Genomic DNA, 14,396 nt, shown 5'->3' with positions numbered 1-14,396 from the left:
GACCTCCAGGCTTTTTCCCTTGGCTTTTAATTATTCTTCCAGTCTTCAAACCACCTTTAGCAAACTCACACATCACCTCCAATGGATAAAATTCACAAGTTGATGATCATTTATCTGGAGGAGACTGAGGAGGCAGCACCTGGTGACCCACAGGCCTGGAGCTCAGCTGCTTCTCCTTGGAAATGGAGTTAATTTTAAAATGAGCTGATTCCAAAGGCTGATTTGTTAAGGAGGATGTTCTGCTGACCTCCTGAAATGGCCAGGTATTTTTTTCCCAAACAAACCAAGACTCACCCTTGTTTGCCAGGTGCATGAAGGAGCTCACCTGGCTTTGGGAAAAGCCAAGGAGTTTTCACAAGATGAGGCTCCCCCTTCTTCCTAAGGAAAGCTGCTCTGGGAAGGCTGGTTCCTGAGACAGCCCCAGAGAAGGAGGAGGTGAGGACATGAAGGACAAAGCCTGTGCCAGGGTGTTCCTGCTCCGTTGCTGCTCCCCACTGATGGGAGCCAAGGGCTCCTCCCCAGTGCAGCACAGAACATCTACCTGAGGTGATAAATATGCTCCCTCATGGTCTCCTGGGAGAGAAGCCCCAGGGGCTCCTCAAGGCAGGTTTTGCCAGAGCAGAGCAAACACAAAGGGAAACCAAAACAAGGGGTGAAATGCAGTTCTGAGCCCTGGGGCAAAGGAACAGGGATGTGCTGGGGGCTGCTGGGGACAAATGGGTTGGGAAACCTCGACCTTGGTCCCGAAGACGGGGTCACTAGTTGGCCTTGGGTCAGGCCGTTCACCAGCCTGCCCCAGGGGTGAGTTGGCTGCTTTTATTGGTGTTTACAGCCTCGTATTAATAAAATCTCCAGAACTCAAGCCCTTCTGGCCACTTGTAGCTGGAGAATTCCTTGCCCTTCTGGTCTTGAGCAACAAGAAGTCTCACCCTGTGTGTTCAGTGTGACCTGAGTTCTCTTTGTCTCAAATAGTGGGAGGATTTCTGCTGGACACAAGGCTCAGGTGATGTATTTTTCCCAGTCCTGGGCTTCTTTACAAGAACTTGCTGCTATGAGGGCCTTGGGCCCTTTTCTGCAACTAATTTTAGCTCAGCTGGTGCCATCTTTTCAGATTAATTAAAGTAAGTCCTGCAGTGCCTGCAAGACCATGCTTGAGGACCTCAGAGCTGCCACCTGGCACTTCTCTGAGTAATTATGAAATTACCCCTTCATCAGGAACCTGCTCCTGGCATGTTGATCTTGTTTTGGTCTTGTCATTAACTGCTCTTCCTTGGTTTTGAGCAATTGTGTGATTTCTCCTCCAAAAATAAATCGTAACCTACAGGGAAACGATTAATAAACTTTGGTGACCCCACTGAAGCTGCTCTCAGAGACCAGCAGGGCAGGAAAGAGCACTGACCAGCAGCCCACAGGAGCCAGAAAGGGTTAGAAGTCATCCTGAGCAGACCCAAGACTGGGCACCCACCAAACACACCACTGAACCTCCTCAGCAAGGTCTCCTGGGAGAGGGGCTCCTCAAGGCAGGTTTTGCCAGAGCAGAGCAAACACAAAGGGAAACCAAAACAAGGGGTGAAATGCAGTTCTGAGCCCTGGGGCTGCTCTGGGTGTCTGAAGGACACCCCATGGAGCAGCCACCACAGACACAGAAACTCATGTGATGCCCCTGAGATCCTGCTGGACCACGCAGAGGTTTGGGTGGGATCTTGCCCACAGGATGAGAAGGGGATTAGAGACATTTCAGGTCTTGCTGAGGAACCCCAAGTGGTTCCTGAAGCACAGGTGAGTCTGGAGCTGCTGATGTTCCTCTCTGGACAGCCTGGTTTCCCAGCAGGGCTGGGACTGTCCACATTTAGGTCCATGTGTCCTGGATGGCCACAGCTGAGCTGGTGCCTCTGGGCTTCCCCTGCCTTCAGTGGTGAGAAAAGGGCATTTCCAGGGAGTGCTGAGTTGCCCCAGGGGGAACTGATCAGCCTTGGTGGCCCTGAGCAGCCTCAGCTGGGGCTTCCATCCCCACCCTCTGCCCATTGGCCACTCAGCTCTATTAAAGCTCAGCCCAGGGAGCTTGTTCCTCCCTCAGGTTATGCTGGTTTCCAGTCTAGCAGTAGGTGTGCCCACCAGTGGGTTCCATTGATCCACATCTCTCCTGGATCATGGACCTGCCAGCTGGACCTGCCCAGGGGGTTGACTTGGCTGGCCCTTGGATTTCCCTGCTCATCTCCTCCTTGCCTGATGGTCTTGGCTGGATTTGGCCCAGGTCTCTGGGTCTCCCCTCCTTACTCAGGTACTGTGGGATGGTTCCTTGCAATCTCCAGACCCAGCACAACCCCCCTCACCCTCTGCACCCAAGAGCCCAACCTCTGTTTCCTCCTTGGGCAGCCTCTCTCCATCCAGCCCATGTCCCTGCTTGGTACCATGGGAGACACTCTTGTTGGTGAGGGAAGCCAGGATTTGACTTTGTCATGGAGTGGTTTGGGTGGGAGAGACCTTAAAGCTCATCCAGTCCCACCCCTGCATGGGCAGGGACACCTCCCACCAGCCCAGGTTGCTCCAAGCCCCATCCAACCTGCCCTTCAACACTGCCAGGGATGGGGCAGCCACAGCTTCCCTGGGCAACCTGGGCCAGGCTCTCACCACTCTCACAGCAAAGAATTTCTTCCTAAGATCTCACTAAGTCTGTACTCTTCCATTTCTCCTCCATTCCCTAATTTGACACTATAATGAGGGTCTCCAGTTGGTTGCCAACATGTTCTTTCTGCAACAGGGAGAGAATTCCTTAAGATTTTCAAGGTTCAGTGAAGACTGGGAAACTCTTTCCAGCTTGGGTGTTCCCAGAGCTGCAAGATGCTGAGCTGGCATTTCCAGGAGATGCTGCTTCTCAAGAACCTGGCAGCACTTTCTGGCTCCCAGGAGACAACCTATCCTCAGGGTGAAGGAGGTGAGAGCTCCAGGCTTCCAGCTCTTGAAATCACTGGGGGAATTTTCAGTCATGGCTGAAGGAGAGGAAAAAAATGAGAGGGCCTGGGCGGGGGGGTGATGTGCCCAAAGGGGGTTGTTGGCAGCTTCACCCAAACAACTTGGCTGGGAAGGAATGAATAGTGGAGACAGGAACCTCTGGGAGGCACAGACCTCCAAACCCATGTAGAAAGACAGAGGAGACTCAGAATCAATTTCCTTCCCTGAAGCTCTGATGTATCAAGCAAGGGAGAAGGTGGGAAATGAGGGTTTATCCTGAAGTCCGTGGTGGTTGGTGCAGGCAGCTGAGGAAGCTCTGCTCAGAGCCAAAGCTGAGGAGATGCAGCTGTGGCTGCCACAAGAGCCAGCAAGTGGGTGTTTCTCTTGGCAAACACATCCCTGACTGGAACAGCCCTGTCCACGTGCAGGAGAAACCTTGGGTGTATCTGCTGTGTCTCCCCTGTCCCCAGGCACAGCCCTGCTGAGGGACCTGCTGGTGGTTTGGGCCCCTTTCTGAGATGAGCAGACACAATTTCCTGGGGTTTCCAGGGGGGCATGGTCTGGGTTTGGGCACTGCTGCTCTGCTCCTTCCCCTCAGCCATGAAAAGGTGCTGGTTCTGTTGGGTCTTGGAATGAACTTGGAGCAAATGACAACAGGCAGGGCAGCAGTTCAGGCTGAAGAAGGGCTGGACCTTCTCAGCGGTGGCTGAAGCAGCTGTTGAGATGCAGTTTGTTCCCCACTGGCTTTGGCAGTGATCACTTCTGGTTTGGAAAGCAAAAGCACCTTGGTTTTGTTCCTGAGCACCCAGTTCAAAGCCTGAGCTGCCTGGGGTGGTAAAAAAGGGTCTCTGGGACATGATGGACCTGAAGAGTGAAGGCTGAGGTTGCTCTGGGTATGGTCAGAAGAAATGTCACTGCCTGTGAGCTGCTCTTCCTGTGGTGTGGTGAACACTGTGGCCAGGTGGGAATGATGCTGGTGGGTCCAGCTTTGTTGGGCTCACCCTTCTTTCCTTGAAATCAGCATGTGAAGGCAGGAGATGTGGTCAAAGCTTGGCTGAGCAGCTCGGGGGGCAGTGCAGAGAGGAGAGGTGGGTGCAGGTGCCTGTGGACTCCCTGAGCATCAGGCCAGGGGCTCTGGCAGCAGCACGTCAGTAGAAAATGTCTCTGTCTACAGAGCACAGGATGGAAAACCTTAATTAATGAAGCAAGAGGTGAAGTCATCCTAAGTGGTGTCCTGGAAACCAGGTCCCTGTCTCGGGGTGGGGAATCTCCTGATGGCTCAGGAGAACTGGGCTGTGGTGACAGAATTTGTCCTCAAGGGGTTCACAGACAACCCCGACCTGCAAGCTCCCCTCTTTGTGCTTTTCATGCTCATCTACACCCTGACCGTGGTGGGGAAACCTGGGCATCACTGCTGTGGTTCTGCTGGACTCCCAGCTCCACACCCCCATGTACTTCTTTCTGGGCAACTTGTCCTTCTTGGACCTGTGCCACTCCTCGGTGGTGCCACCCAAGCTGCTGCTGAGCCTCTCCTCAGGCAGGAGGACTATTTCTTACATTGGCTGCTTCCTCCAGCTCCATCTCTACGTGGCTCTTGTCATTGTGGAGTGTTACCTGCTGGCTGTGATGGCCTATGACCTCTACCTGGCCATCTGCCACCCCCTGCTCACGTCCCGCCACGTCTGTGCTTCCCTCCTGGCTGCCTCCTACACCCTTGGGGGTCTTAATTCCACCCTGCACATGGGCTTTGCCCTACGAGCCTCCTTCTGTGGCCACCACGTGGTTGAGCACTTCTTCTGCCACCGCTGGTCCAGCTGGCCTGCTCTGACACCCGCCTCACCCAAGTGCTGGTGTTTGTTTTGGGGGGGCTTCAACGAGGTCACCAACTGTCTCCATCCTCCTGGTCTCCTACAGCCACATCCTCCTTACCATCCTGAGGATGGGCTCCATGTGGGGCAGGCACAAAGCTTTTGAGACCTGTGGGTCCCACCTGGTGGTCGTCACCATCTTCTTCGGGACCCTCCTCTTCATGTACCTGCTTCCCAGCTCCAGCTGCTCCCTGGGCAGGGACAAAACCATCTCAGTCTTCTACATTGTGGTGACCCTCATGCTGAACCCCTGCATCTACAGCCTGAGGAACCAGGAGGTTGAAGAGTGCTCTGAAGAGAACCGTGAGGAGAAGGTTGATTTGTCTGTTCCAGGGGTAAAGGGTTGGACATCTGGGACTTGGGGTCTTGTTGCATGTGGAGAGAACTGTGATCACTCTTCTGTGTGTCCTTGTCCACGTTGTGGTCCAGCTTTGTCCACGTGGGGTTAATTTGTTATCAGTTTGCATGGGGGTGGTGAATTAGCAGCACCAAGAGAGGCTGGGCAGCGGATGGATGGGTGGGTGGATGGATGGATGGAGGACAGCCCTGAGGAGAAGGATTTGGGGCTGTTGGTTGATGGGAAGCTCAAAAACCAAGCGTGTCCTGGGCTGCATCCCCAGGAGCAGGACAAGCAGGGGATTGTCCTCATGTATTTGTGAGGTTTCTGCTGAGGACTTGGATCAGGAGCAGGACAAGCAGGGGATTGTCCTCATTGTGAGGTTTCTGCTGAGGACTTGGACCATCTTCTTCTCCTCTGTGTTTGGCCCAAGCCTACTTGTGGTCACCTTCTTTTGCAGTTTGGACATCATTCATCAGCACAGGGGACTGCCCAACCAAGTGCTGCACCTCCTCTGGCCATCAGATGGGACCTACAGACTGAAGGTGAACCTCAGTGCTTCCAGGTTAACCCTCCGGTAGGTGGACATGGAGAAAACCAAGGAGGATTGGATGGGAGAGGAGAAGATCTGCTCCTGAAGCAGCAGGAAACAGAGGAATTGGAGAGGAACTTCCCTGAATCCTCCTCTTCTACAATGACCCATCCAAGTGTGTTCCAAGGTATTTTGAAATGTTTCTGCTGCAATTTAATCCCTCAAAAAAGTGCTTTAGAGCCAACAAATCTTTCAAATGGCTGTGGGAATGCCCACCATGAAGTATGGGCTGGTGGCAGTTCCTGAGTGCACAGGGTGGTGGGATTTCTCAGGACACACATCCAGGTTTCAGGGTGTCAGGTAAAGCCCTGGGGCATCCGTTGCAATAAACCTCCTGCTCCTGGTTGTTTTTTGCTCTAGTTTTCTCAAATCTGTGCCTGGGAGGTTCCTTGGGAAAGAACTGGAAGGGGTTTTTGCAGTTGGACCTGGAGGGTTGGGGATAAAGTTGGGAACCAGTGTGAGTTGGTGGGGAAAAGGTTGGCAGGAAGTCCCCAAGCAGACACCCTGCTGTTGAAATCTTCACCCAACCAACCTCCCCTGGGGCAGCCCTGGGTTTTCTGCTGCTGGTTCTGGTTTCTGGTGCCACTGAAGGTGTCCTGCTGGCCTCCAGAAGGGTCATGGGCTACTCTAAGTCCTCTAAGAGTGTTTCCAGAGCCAGCTCTTTTCACCCTTGGAGATCACTGGCTGGACAAGGAGCTGGGACACCTCTAGCTCAGGTGTAGGTCCATGTGATGTGCTGACCTGGAGCAAGGTGAGCCCAAACCCATCCCAGGTGTCCATCTCTCAGCCAGTCCCCTAGACTCTCAGTGATACTGACAGAGAACTTGCCAGTTCATGACACCATCTCCTCTGGATGTGGCAAATCCTCCTCTGAGCTCCACTGAGTCTATTGATCCATTTCATCCCACCTGAGATACCACAGGACAGATGGACACAGGGTCTGCTGGATGCAGCACCAGATGGAGGGAGACTTGTGCCCTTCAGGGGAGCAGGAGAGATGTGTGGTGGGTCCCACATAGTCCTGGACACGCAGGGCTGAGCAGCTGAACCACCACCCTCATTTCTACTGCCTGCAAAGACAGCCCAGGCAGCTCCTCGTGTGTCTGTGCTTTGTGTTGACAACTGTCCCACAGAGCCCTCCCTGCTCTTCACCAGGAGCCTGGAAGCCTTTCAGGCCCCTTCATGGCCCAGAGGATGGGGTCAACCTTCAGCTCCTGCAGTCACCTCCCAGGCTTCCAGGCAGTGTTAATTAAGGGCAGCCTAAGCTGCTTGCAATTGGTGTTTAATTGGAGTAAAGTGCCCTTTGGATGCACCTTCTCACCTCCCCCTTGGTTGCAGAGAGGCTTGTGAAGAGGAGCTTGGACTCATTTGGGTCTCTACCCTTCCTGTCCCTGGGGCTGCCCAGTGTTGTAACAGTTTCTTGACGATGGTGACACTAATTAGTGTGGGGTTTGTGTCCTCCCCCCGTGCCCAGCTCAGCCTTTATTAGCAGTTCAGGCTGGCGTGGCTCTGGTGGTTTCTCACCAAGCAGACACTCAAGGTCCACTTCTCTGGGAACCCTGTGCTGTGGTCGAAGCCACCAGGAGCACTTGCTCCCTGGGGAATCGTGCCCCTTGCTCAGCAAGACCTGGGGAGACCCGTGGAAGAGCAACACCTTGCTGCAAGTGAAGGGCTTCATCTGATGAAGGTCTGAAGGAGGCTCTCCAGGAGAGACATCCCTGTGTCCCTGGGAGCTGCAGGGATCAGTCCCTCGGATGCACTGCACAGGCATCCCAAGAAGAGACCTTGCAGCTGGCCAGAGGAGGTTGACCCCATCCACAGGTAGGTGTGACCACCCCCACAAAAGGTCCAGGGGAGCTGGGACCACCCTGCTGTCAATCCCTGCAGCAGTGTCACCTCCCAGGAGGCTGCTGTGATTTACACCAGGTTTGCTTCTCTGTATAGGTTGGCGAGGATGAAACACTTTGGGATGCACTCCGGTGCTGCGGGTTCAGAAGATGAGGAATTGTGCTGCTTAGGGTATCTTTAAGGAGCCTGGGAGAAGAAGAGAGGAGAACACACTCAAGGGGAAGATCAACCTACCCACTGACCCCGAGACAAAGTGATTTTTTTTCACTTTAAAGAACAAAGACTATTTCTAGACAGAAATATCCTGCTGCTGGAGGCTGGTTCTTCAGTGAGTTGGCTGATCCTGGTGCTCATCTGGTGGGGTAAGACCTTGATTCCCATCATAAATCCTGGAGAGATTTGATTGTTGGAGTCTGAGCCTTCACATTCCTGGGGGAAGAAACCAGTGTTTCCCATTTTCACCAGGGTCAGGAGCTTAACTTGGTGTCCACATGTTGCCTCCTCTTCCAGCTGAGGGGAGGGGCAGGAGCTGCTGGGGCTTTGCCTGCTGCAAATGGGATGAGGGAGCCCCTATAACCACCCTAACCCACCCTGTGCCACCACCAGGCTCCTTCTGGGAAGGTTTTTCTCCTCAGCAGTTTTTTTTCTCCTCAGCAAATTCTCAGTCTCTTTCTTCCCCTCTTCTTTTTCCCTCCAGCTTCGTGGATCCCACCACATCTACCTCCAGGGATGGGGACTCTCCCCTGTCCTGGGCAACCTGGGCCTGACAACTCTTTGGGGGATGAAATTGTTCCTCATATCCAACCTACACCTCCCCTGGGCAACCTGAGGCCGTTTCCTCCTCTTCTATTGCTTGTTATGTGGGAGAAGAGCTGGACACCCACCGACTGGTCTGGGGGCCCTGGCTCAAGGGGGTGCAAGTTACCAAGTGATCTCATTTCAGTTTAATCAACAAAGGTGTGGGTTCCACTGTCATCACAGAAACCCAGACTGGTTTGTGTTAGGATAGACCTTAAAGATCATCTAGATCCAACCCCCTGCACGGGCAGGGACACCTCCCACCAGCCCAGGCTGCTCCAAGCCCCATCCAACCTGCCCTTCAACACTGCCAGGGACTGCCTGGGCAACCTGGGCCAGGGTCTCCCCACCCTCACAACAAAGAATTTCTTCCCAAAGTCCCACCTCAATCTCCCTCTTCCAGCTTCAAGCCATTGAAGTGTCCTGTGTTTTCAGGCTCCCTCCTTCCTGGGCAGACATGATGGCAGAGCATAATCACACCTCGGTGACCGAGTTCATTCTGCAGGGCCTGAGCGACCGAGCAGAGACGAAGGCAGCCCTGTTCACACTCTTCCTCCTTATCTACATCATCACCCTCCTAGGCAACACGGGGATCATCGTGGTCATCCGAGCTGACCCCCGGCTCCACACGTCCATGTACTTCTTCCTCGGCAGCCTCTCCATCCTTGACATCTGCTTCTCCTCCGTGGTTGCCCCCCGGATGCTGGTGAATTTCCTGTGGGAGAAGAAGACCATCTCCTTTGCTGGCTGCATGGGCCAAGCCTTCTTCTACATTGTCTTCGTGACCACCGAGTGCTTCCTGCTGGCTGCCATGGCCTACGACAGGTACGTGGCCATTTGCCACCCCCTGCTCTACCCCTCTGTGATGACCTGGAGGCTGTGCACGTGGCTGGTGCTGGGCTCCTACCTGGCAGGTGTCCTCAACTCCATCACACAGACCACCTTCATGGCCAGGCTGCCCTTCTGCAGCTCCAACCTCATCAACCACTTCTTCTGTGATGTCCCTCCCCTCCTGGCTCTGTCCTGCGCCAGCACCCGCCTCAGCGAGAACATCCTCTTCTCCTTGGCTGGTGCCATCGAGCTCAGCACCCTCTCCACCATCTTGCTCTCCTACGTCTTCATCTCCTTGGCCATCCTGAGGATCCGTTCAGCCTCGGGCAGGCAAAAAGCCTTCTCCACCTGTGCATCCCACCTGGCCGTGGTGACGCTGCTCTACGGGACGACCCTCTTCATGTACCTACGGCCCAGCTCCAGCTACTCCCTCAGCACTGACAAAGTGGTCTCTGTCTTCTACACCGTGGTCATCCCCATGCTGAACCCCCTCATCTACAGCCTGAGGAACCAGGAGGTGAAGGAGGCCCTGAGGAAAGCAGTGGGCAGGGTCGCCCGCGAGCGCTGAACCCTCCTCAGACCTGGTTTGCTCCGTGGAGCCTCCACCCTGGGGATCTTCAGAAGGTGCCTGGGTAGGACCACGAGCAGCCTTGATGTGTTTGTGAGCTCAGCCCTGCTGGGAACGGGGCTTGGAAACTTTTCGGACCAGGAAGGACATCAAAGGAGGTTGTTGGTCCTATGAAAGGCAAGTTCAACCCATGGACACACCTCCACATATATAAAAATGTGTAAATGCATAAAAATGACAACACTCAATGTACATTTTGCTACATCAACCACAAATTCTTAAATCCACCTGCCTTTGAAACCAGGTGAGCTGCAGGGTTCAAGTGATCTTTGTGACCTCAGCCAAGGCACCTTTCTCCTCCCATCTTCTCCTTGCCCTTGTTCCTGCCTCTCAGAGCCTGGAAACGAAGCCCTAATTAGTTGTTTGTTTTGATTTATGCCCCCGGGTGCTTCGTTAAAAGCAAAGACAATTGTATTATCAGCAGAGCTTGTGTCCAGAGATTTGGGTGTGAGGCAGGGGAGGGGGGGGATGAAAAATAAGAATCATTTCAGAAAAGAGGAAAGAAAAACCCAACCAACCAAAAAAAAACCTCAACAAAACTTGGGCGGAGCTGTGCTGGCAACAGAGGAGAAAACACCCTCTAAGGCCTTAAAAAAAAAATAAATATCACCCTTAGAACTTCTCTTATTATTTTATTGTTCTTTTTTTGGTGCTAAATTCACCAGGTAGAAGCCCTTCCTATTGCTGGCATGGCCATGTCCCCAGGTCTCTGCTCTTCAGATGTCCCTTTCCTGCTCCAAAGTTGCTTTTCACCTTCTTCTGAATAAAATCTACTCCTGTTTATACATCAATGACTCCTTTTGATTCCTTTGATCTACCGTGAGCAGCCCCCAGAAGGTGTGTAATGGCCACACCAGCCCCTTCTGGGCACCCAGAGATGTGTTGGAGGGGGGAAAATGCTCAAGAAGTGGCTAGAAAAAAAACTACTGCTCAGGATTTCTGGTTCCTTGTCACCACCTGTTGGGCGTTGTTGGAAAGAGGGGCTTTTTATTTCGGATAAAAATGTCTTTTTAATATATTTTTGTTTAGGTGCTGGTCAGTCTTGGGTCCCTGAGGGGCTTGTTCTTCTTCAGGAAATTGAGAAACAGCAAATAAATAACCCAAGACTGAGCCCAGGGAATGTTTCTTTCCTCAGCACCTGCTCCTGAGCCTGTTTAAGAAGAAAAAAAGAGGGCAAAAAGGGGCAATGTTGGGTGGTTGAACCAACTTCACTGCCCCTCACATTTAAAAATGATACTTTAAATTATATTTTTAATATTGGTTCCCCCCCCCAATTCGATGCTTGGGTGGTGCTTCAGCTTTGTGAAATGGAGATGATCAAATTCACTTGTTAATTCCTGTTCTCCTCAATTCCATCCACACCTTGAATCAATCATTCCTGGTATTTTCACTTATTCCCTCCTCCATCCATCATTCCCTATGGATCTACAGGTCCCTGCAGCACATTTTTCTAATCCTGACCAAGTTATCCCAGATTTTACAGTAACTGCAGATGAAAGTACCTGGGGGGAGCTGAACTTTTACCCAGGGCAGGTGAAAGTTCTCATTTTTGGGTGCTGATGGATGTAAACTGTGTCCATCACACCTAAATCATCCCAGTGCTGAATTCAATGGGTGAGGCTCCTGAAGAGTTCCCTGCCTGCTGGGTCCACGTGGTGGGTTCATCCTGGTCACTTACCCAGGGAAGAAACTCACTATTTTTGGTAACGAAATGCTGAATATTAGGTGGATAGAACAGGGATCATTCCCTACTAGGGGCTGTTTGGGTTTTTTGGGGAGCAGATGGAGAGGTGACCTCTGTCCTTTCCTGGAAGCAGCAACAGTTGGTGCAGCCCCCCCTGTCTTTGGGAGCAAAGGAAGAGGTGAAATAAAGGCAGATAAACCAACATGAAAATCAGGTTTGGGTTTGTCTTTTTTTTAAATGTATTTATTATCTTTATTCTTTCAGCACGATCTGAGACCCTGGAGTGCTGGAATTCTCCTCCCATGCAGGGCTGCACTGAGGGTTGAACATTCCCAAGGACAACCAGGCTGGAATTAAAAAAAACCAAGAGGTTTTGAGTAGGGATCTTGCACGTGGGGCTGGAGCAGCCACAAACCACTTTGGGGATGGTTTTTTTAGGGTGTATGAAACACTCAAGGCAACATTTTGGACGTGGTGTTGTTCCAATGACACCTTCTGGTGTTGTTAATTTAAAAAAACCCCTTTGATTCTGACAGGGAAAGGTCTTGGGACCCCTCTGGGCTTGGGAGGGGCTGATCCTTGCTTGGTCCTGCCTGTTCCCAGGAGATTAGGGTGTTATTCCCTGACTTGTTTTATAGCCAGTGCTGGAAAGACAGTGAAGGGAAAAAGTGTGGTGTGCTGGTACCTGTGAGGATAAGGTCCCACGTGGGAGAGGGAGAGTTGTCTCCTCACCAGGAGGTTGCCCTGCAAGGCTTTGCTCAGCTCTAGGGTCTCAGCAGCAGCTGCTCTTCCTCTCACCCATAAACTGGTGAGTGAAACCTTGGGAAGCATGAAGGACGAGCTCCTTGATGAGCCCTGGGGCAGCTCCCTGCAAGGCTGAGGGCTCCTGTGCCCACCAGAGATGAGGTCTCCCCAGATTTGACTGGGGAAGCAGGTGGCACAAACTAAGGTCCTGCCCCCAGGAGGACAAGAATAAATACCCCGGGGTTTGCTGGCAGTGACAGAGCAGAGCATGGACCAACCACCTGGCTGTGGAGCAGCTAATCCAGGCAGGAAGGTGCAGGGGTTTAATCTCCTTTACCTCCAGTGCAGTGACTTCAGGCTTGCAGGGAAGAGGTGGCTCCAGCTGGGCAGCCTCGGGAACGTCCCGTGTGTCACATCTCGGGTGGCTTCACACAAAGGAGGTGGCTTCAGCAGGTGAGGGAAGATGAGGGGGAGTTTTAATTAATGGTGAAAGTTGGGTCAGTTCTGCCAACAGCAGAAGTCATTGCATCCAGGTGGCTGCTGCCTTTGGGGGGGAGGGGGAAGGATTCACCTCCAGACCCAACCCACTCAGTTCTCATCACTCATAACGTGTCTCCCAGCTCCTGGGATGCTGCTTCTCCAGCATCTGTCCATGGGCAGGGAAGAGCAGCTCTAAATCCCCCTTAATAAGAGCAGGAGAGCAGCTCGTGGGACACCTGAAATGAGCTGGCTGGGGCTGGAGGGGAAAGAACCTCAGCCCTTCAGCAAAGGGTCATCCAATCATTCCAGCTGCTCGGAGCCCTTGGTCAGGCTCTGGGCAGCACGTGCTCTGGCTCTGCTCCCTGGGGGAATCCTGTCCAGAGATGATTCATGTGAGCCAGGACAAAAATCAATGTTGATTTATTCTTCCTGTCACAGAGTGTGGTTTGGGGAGCAGCTGATGTCTCCTTGGTGACAGCAGAGAGCAAGATGGAGGTGCTTTTTCATCTCCAACTCAGGTGTCTCGTTGGAGGCAGGAAGGGAGGTGAGACACAGCTTTTTTTGGCAAATCCTGGCTCTTCTTTCTGCATCATCCCACAGGAGGAAATGTTACCCAAAGGAAAGTGGTGTTTTAGAAGGGCAGGGAGTGATGGGAGGAGGGGGAATCAAGCTGAGAAAGGGGAGATTTGGGTGAGATCTTGGGGAAGAAATTCTTTGCTGTGAGGATGGTGAGAGCCTGGCCCAGGTTGCCCAGGGAAGCTGTGGCTGCCCCATCCCTGGCAGTGTTGAAGGGCAGGTTGGATGGGGCTTGGAGCAACCTGGGCTGGTGGGAGGTGTCCCTGCCCATGCAGGGGGGTTGGAACTGGATGGTCTTTGAGGTGCCCCCCAACCCAACCCAGTCTGGCAGTGTGATTGCACTGTGTGTGAAAGAGCTCAAAAGATGAAAGACCTAGAAAAGCTCTTCCTGGGACAGAGGGAACAGAGATTTTGTCCCAGATGTTCTCACACCAGGAGCATTCAGAAGCTAATAATAATTACAGTGAAAAGATAACAGATAATAAATTAAAGTATAATAAGAATTTCCCTTTCCAGCAGTGATGGGGATAACCATGAACTTCCATGTTTGAGGAACTGTGAGAAAGCCCCAGGATTTATTCCTGCTTTTTTCCTGGCATGGTATCTCCCTCCTTCCTCACCTTCAATTACCCACCCTCTTCCAAGTGTGTTCTGGCCTCAGGAACTCTGAGGTTTCCATCTCTCAGGATTTACCTTCAGTTCCCTCCAGGTCTGGCACTGCTGGACAGACAAGGACCATCATCCTCCACCTCCCTGGCAGCTCCTGGGGAGCCCTTCTGTTGGGGTCCCAAGTCGGGGCTGAGCTGCTCGGACGGTCAACATGGTTGGAGATAACGACACGTCTGGGTCCGAGTTCATTCTCCTGGGCTTCACCAGCTGGGAGGAGCTGCAGGTGATGTGCTTTGTCTTCTTCTTTGCCATCTACGTGGTCACTCTGACGGGGAATCTGGGGGTCATCATACTGATCAGGCTCGACCCATGCCTGCACACCCCCATGTACTTCTTCCTGAGCCACTTGTCCTTCCTGGACATCTGCTACTCCTCCACCATCCTCCCTC

General features: G+C 52.7%; 2 protein-coding genes and 1 pseudogene across 2 annotated transcripts in view; all 3 read left to right on the top strand.

The window, feature by feature from the left end:
• Positions 1-4,226: 4,226 nt before the first annotated feature.
• Positions 4,227-5,795, top strand: LOC104394825 (annotated as a pseudogene).
• Positions 5,796-8,852: 3,057 nt separating this feature from the next.
• On the top strand, positions 8,853-9,794 carry LOC104394822 (olfactory receptor 1052-like). The gene has a single exon (XM_010004461.1). It carries the CDS (start codon positions 8,853-8,855, stop codon positions 9,792-9,794), a length of 942 nt encoding a protein of 313 aa, XP_010002763.1.
• Positions 9,795-14,158: 4,364 nt separating this feature from the next.
• Positions 14,159-14,396, top strand: part of LOC104394821 (olfactory receptor 1020-like) — a 986-nt gene continuing 748 nt past the window's right edge. Inside the window, exon 1 of the mRNA XM_010004460.1 lies at positions 14,159-14,395. Coding sequence (XP_010002762.1) covers positions 14,159-14,395 — 237 coding nt within the window. The remainder of the gene's footprint in view (position 14,396) is intronic.

Source organism: Chaetura pelagica, unplaced genomic scaffold (genome assembly GCF_000747805.2).
Source record: "Chaetura pelagica isolate M959 unplaced genomic scaffold, ChaPel_1.0 scaffold579, whole genome shotgun sequence".
In the NCBI taxonomy this organism is placed as follows: Eukaryota; Metazoa; Chordata; class Aves; order Apodiformes; family Apodidae; genus Chaetura; species Chaetura pelagica.
This window is presented reverse-complemented; position numbering and strand designations above follow the sequence as displayed.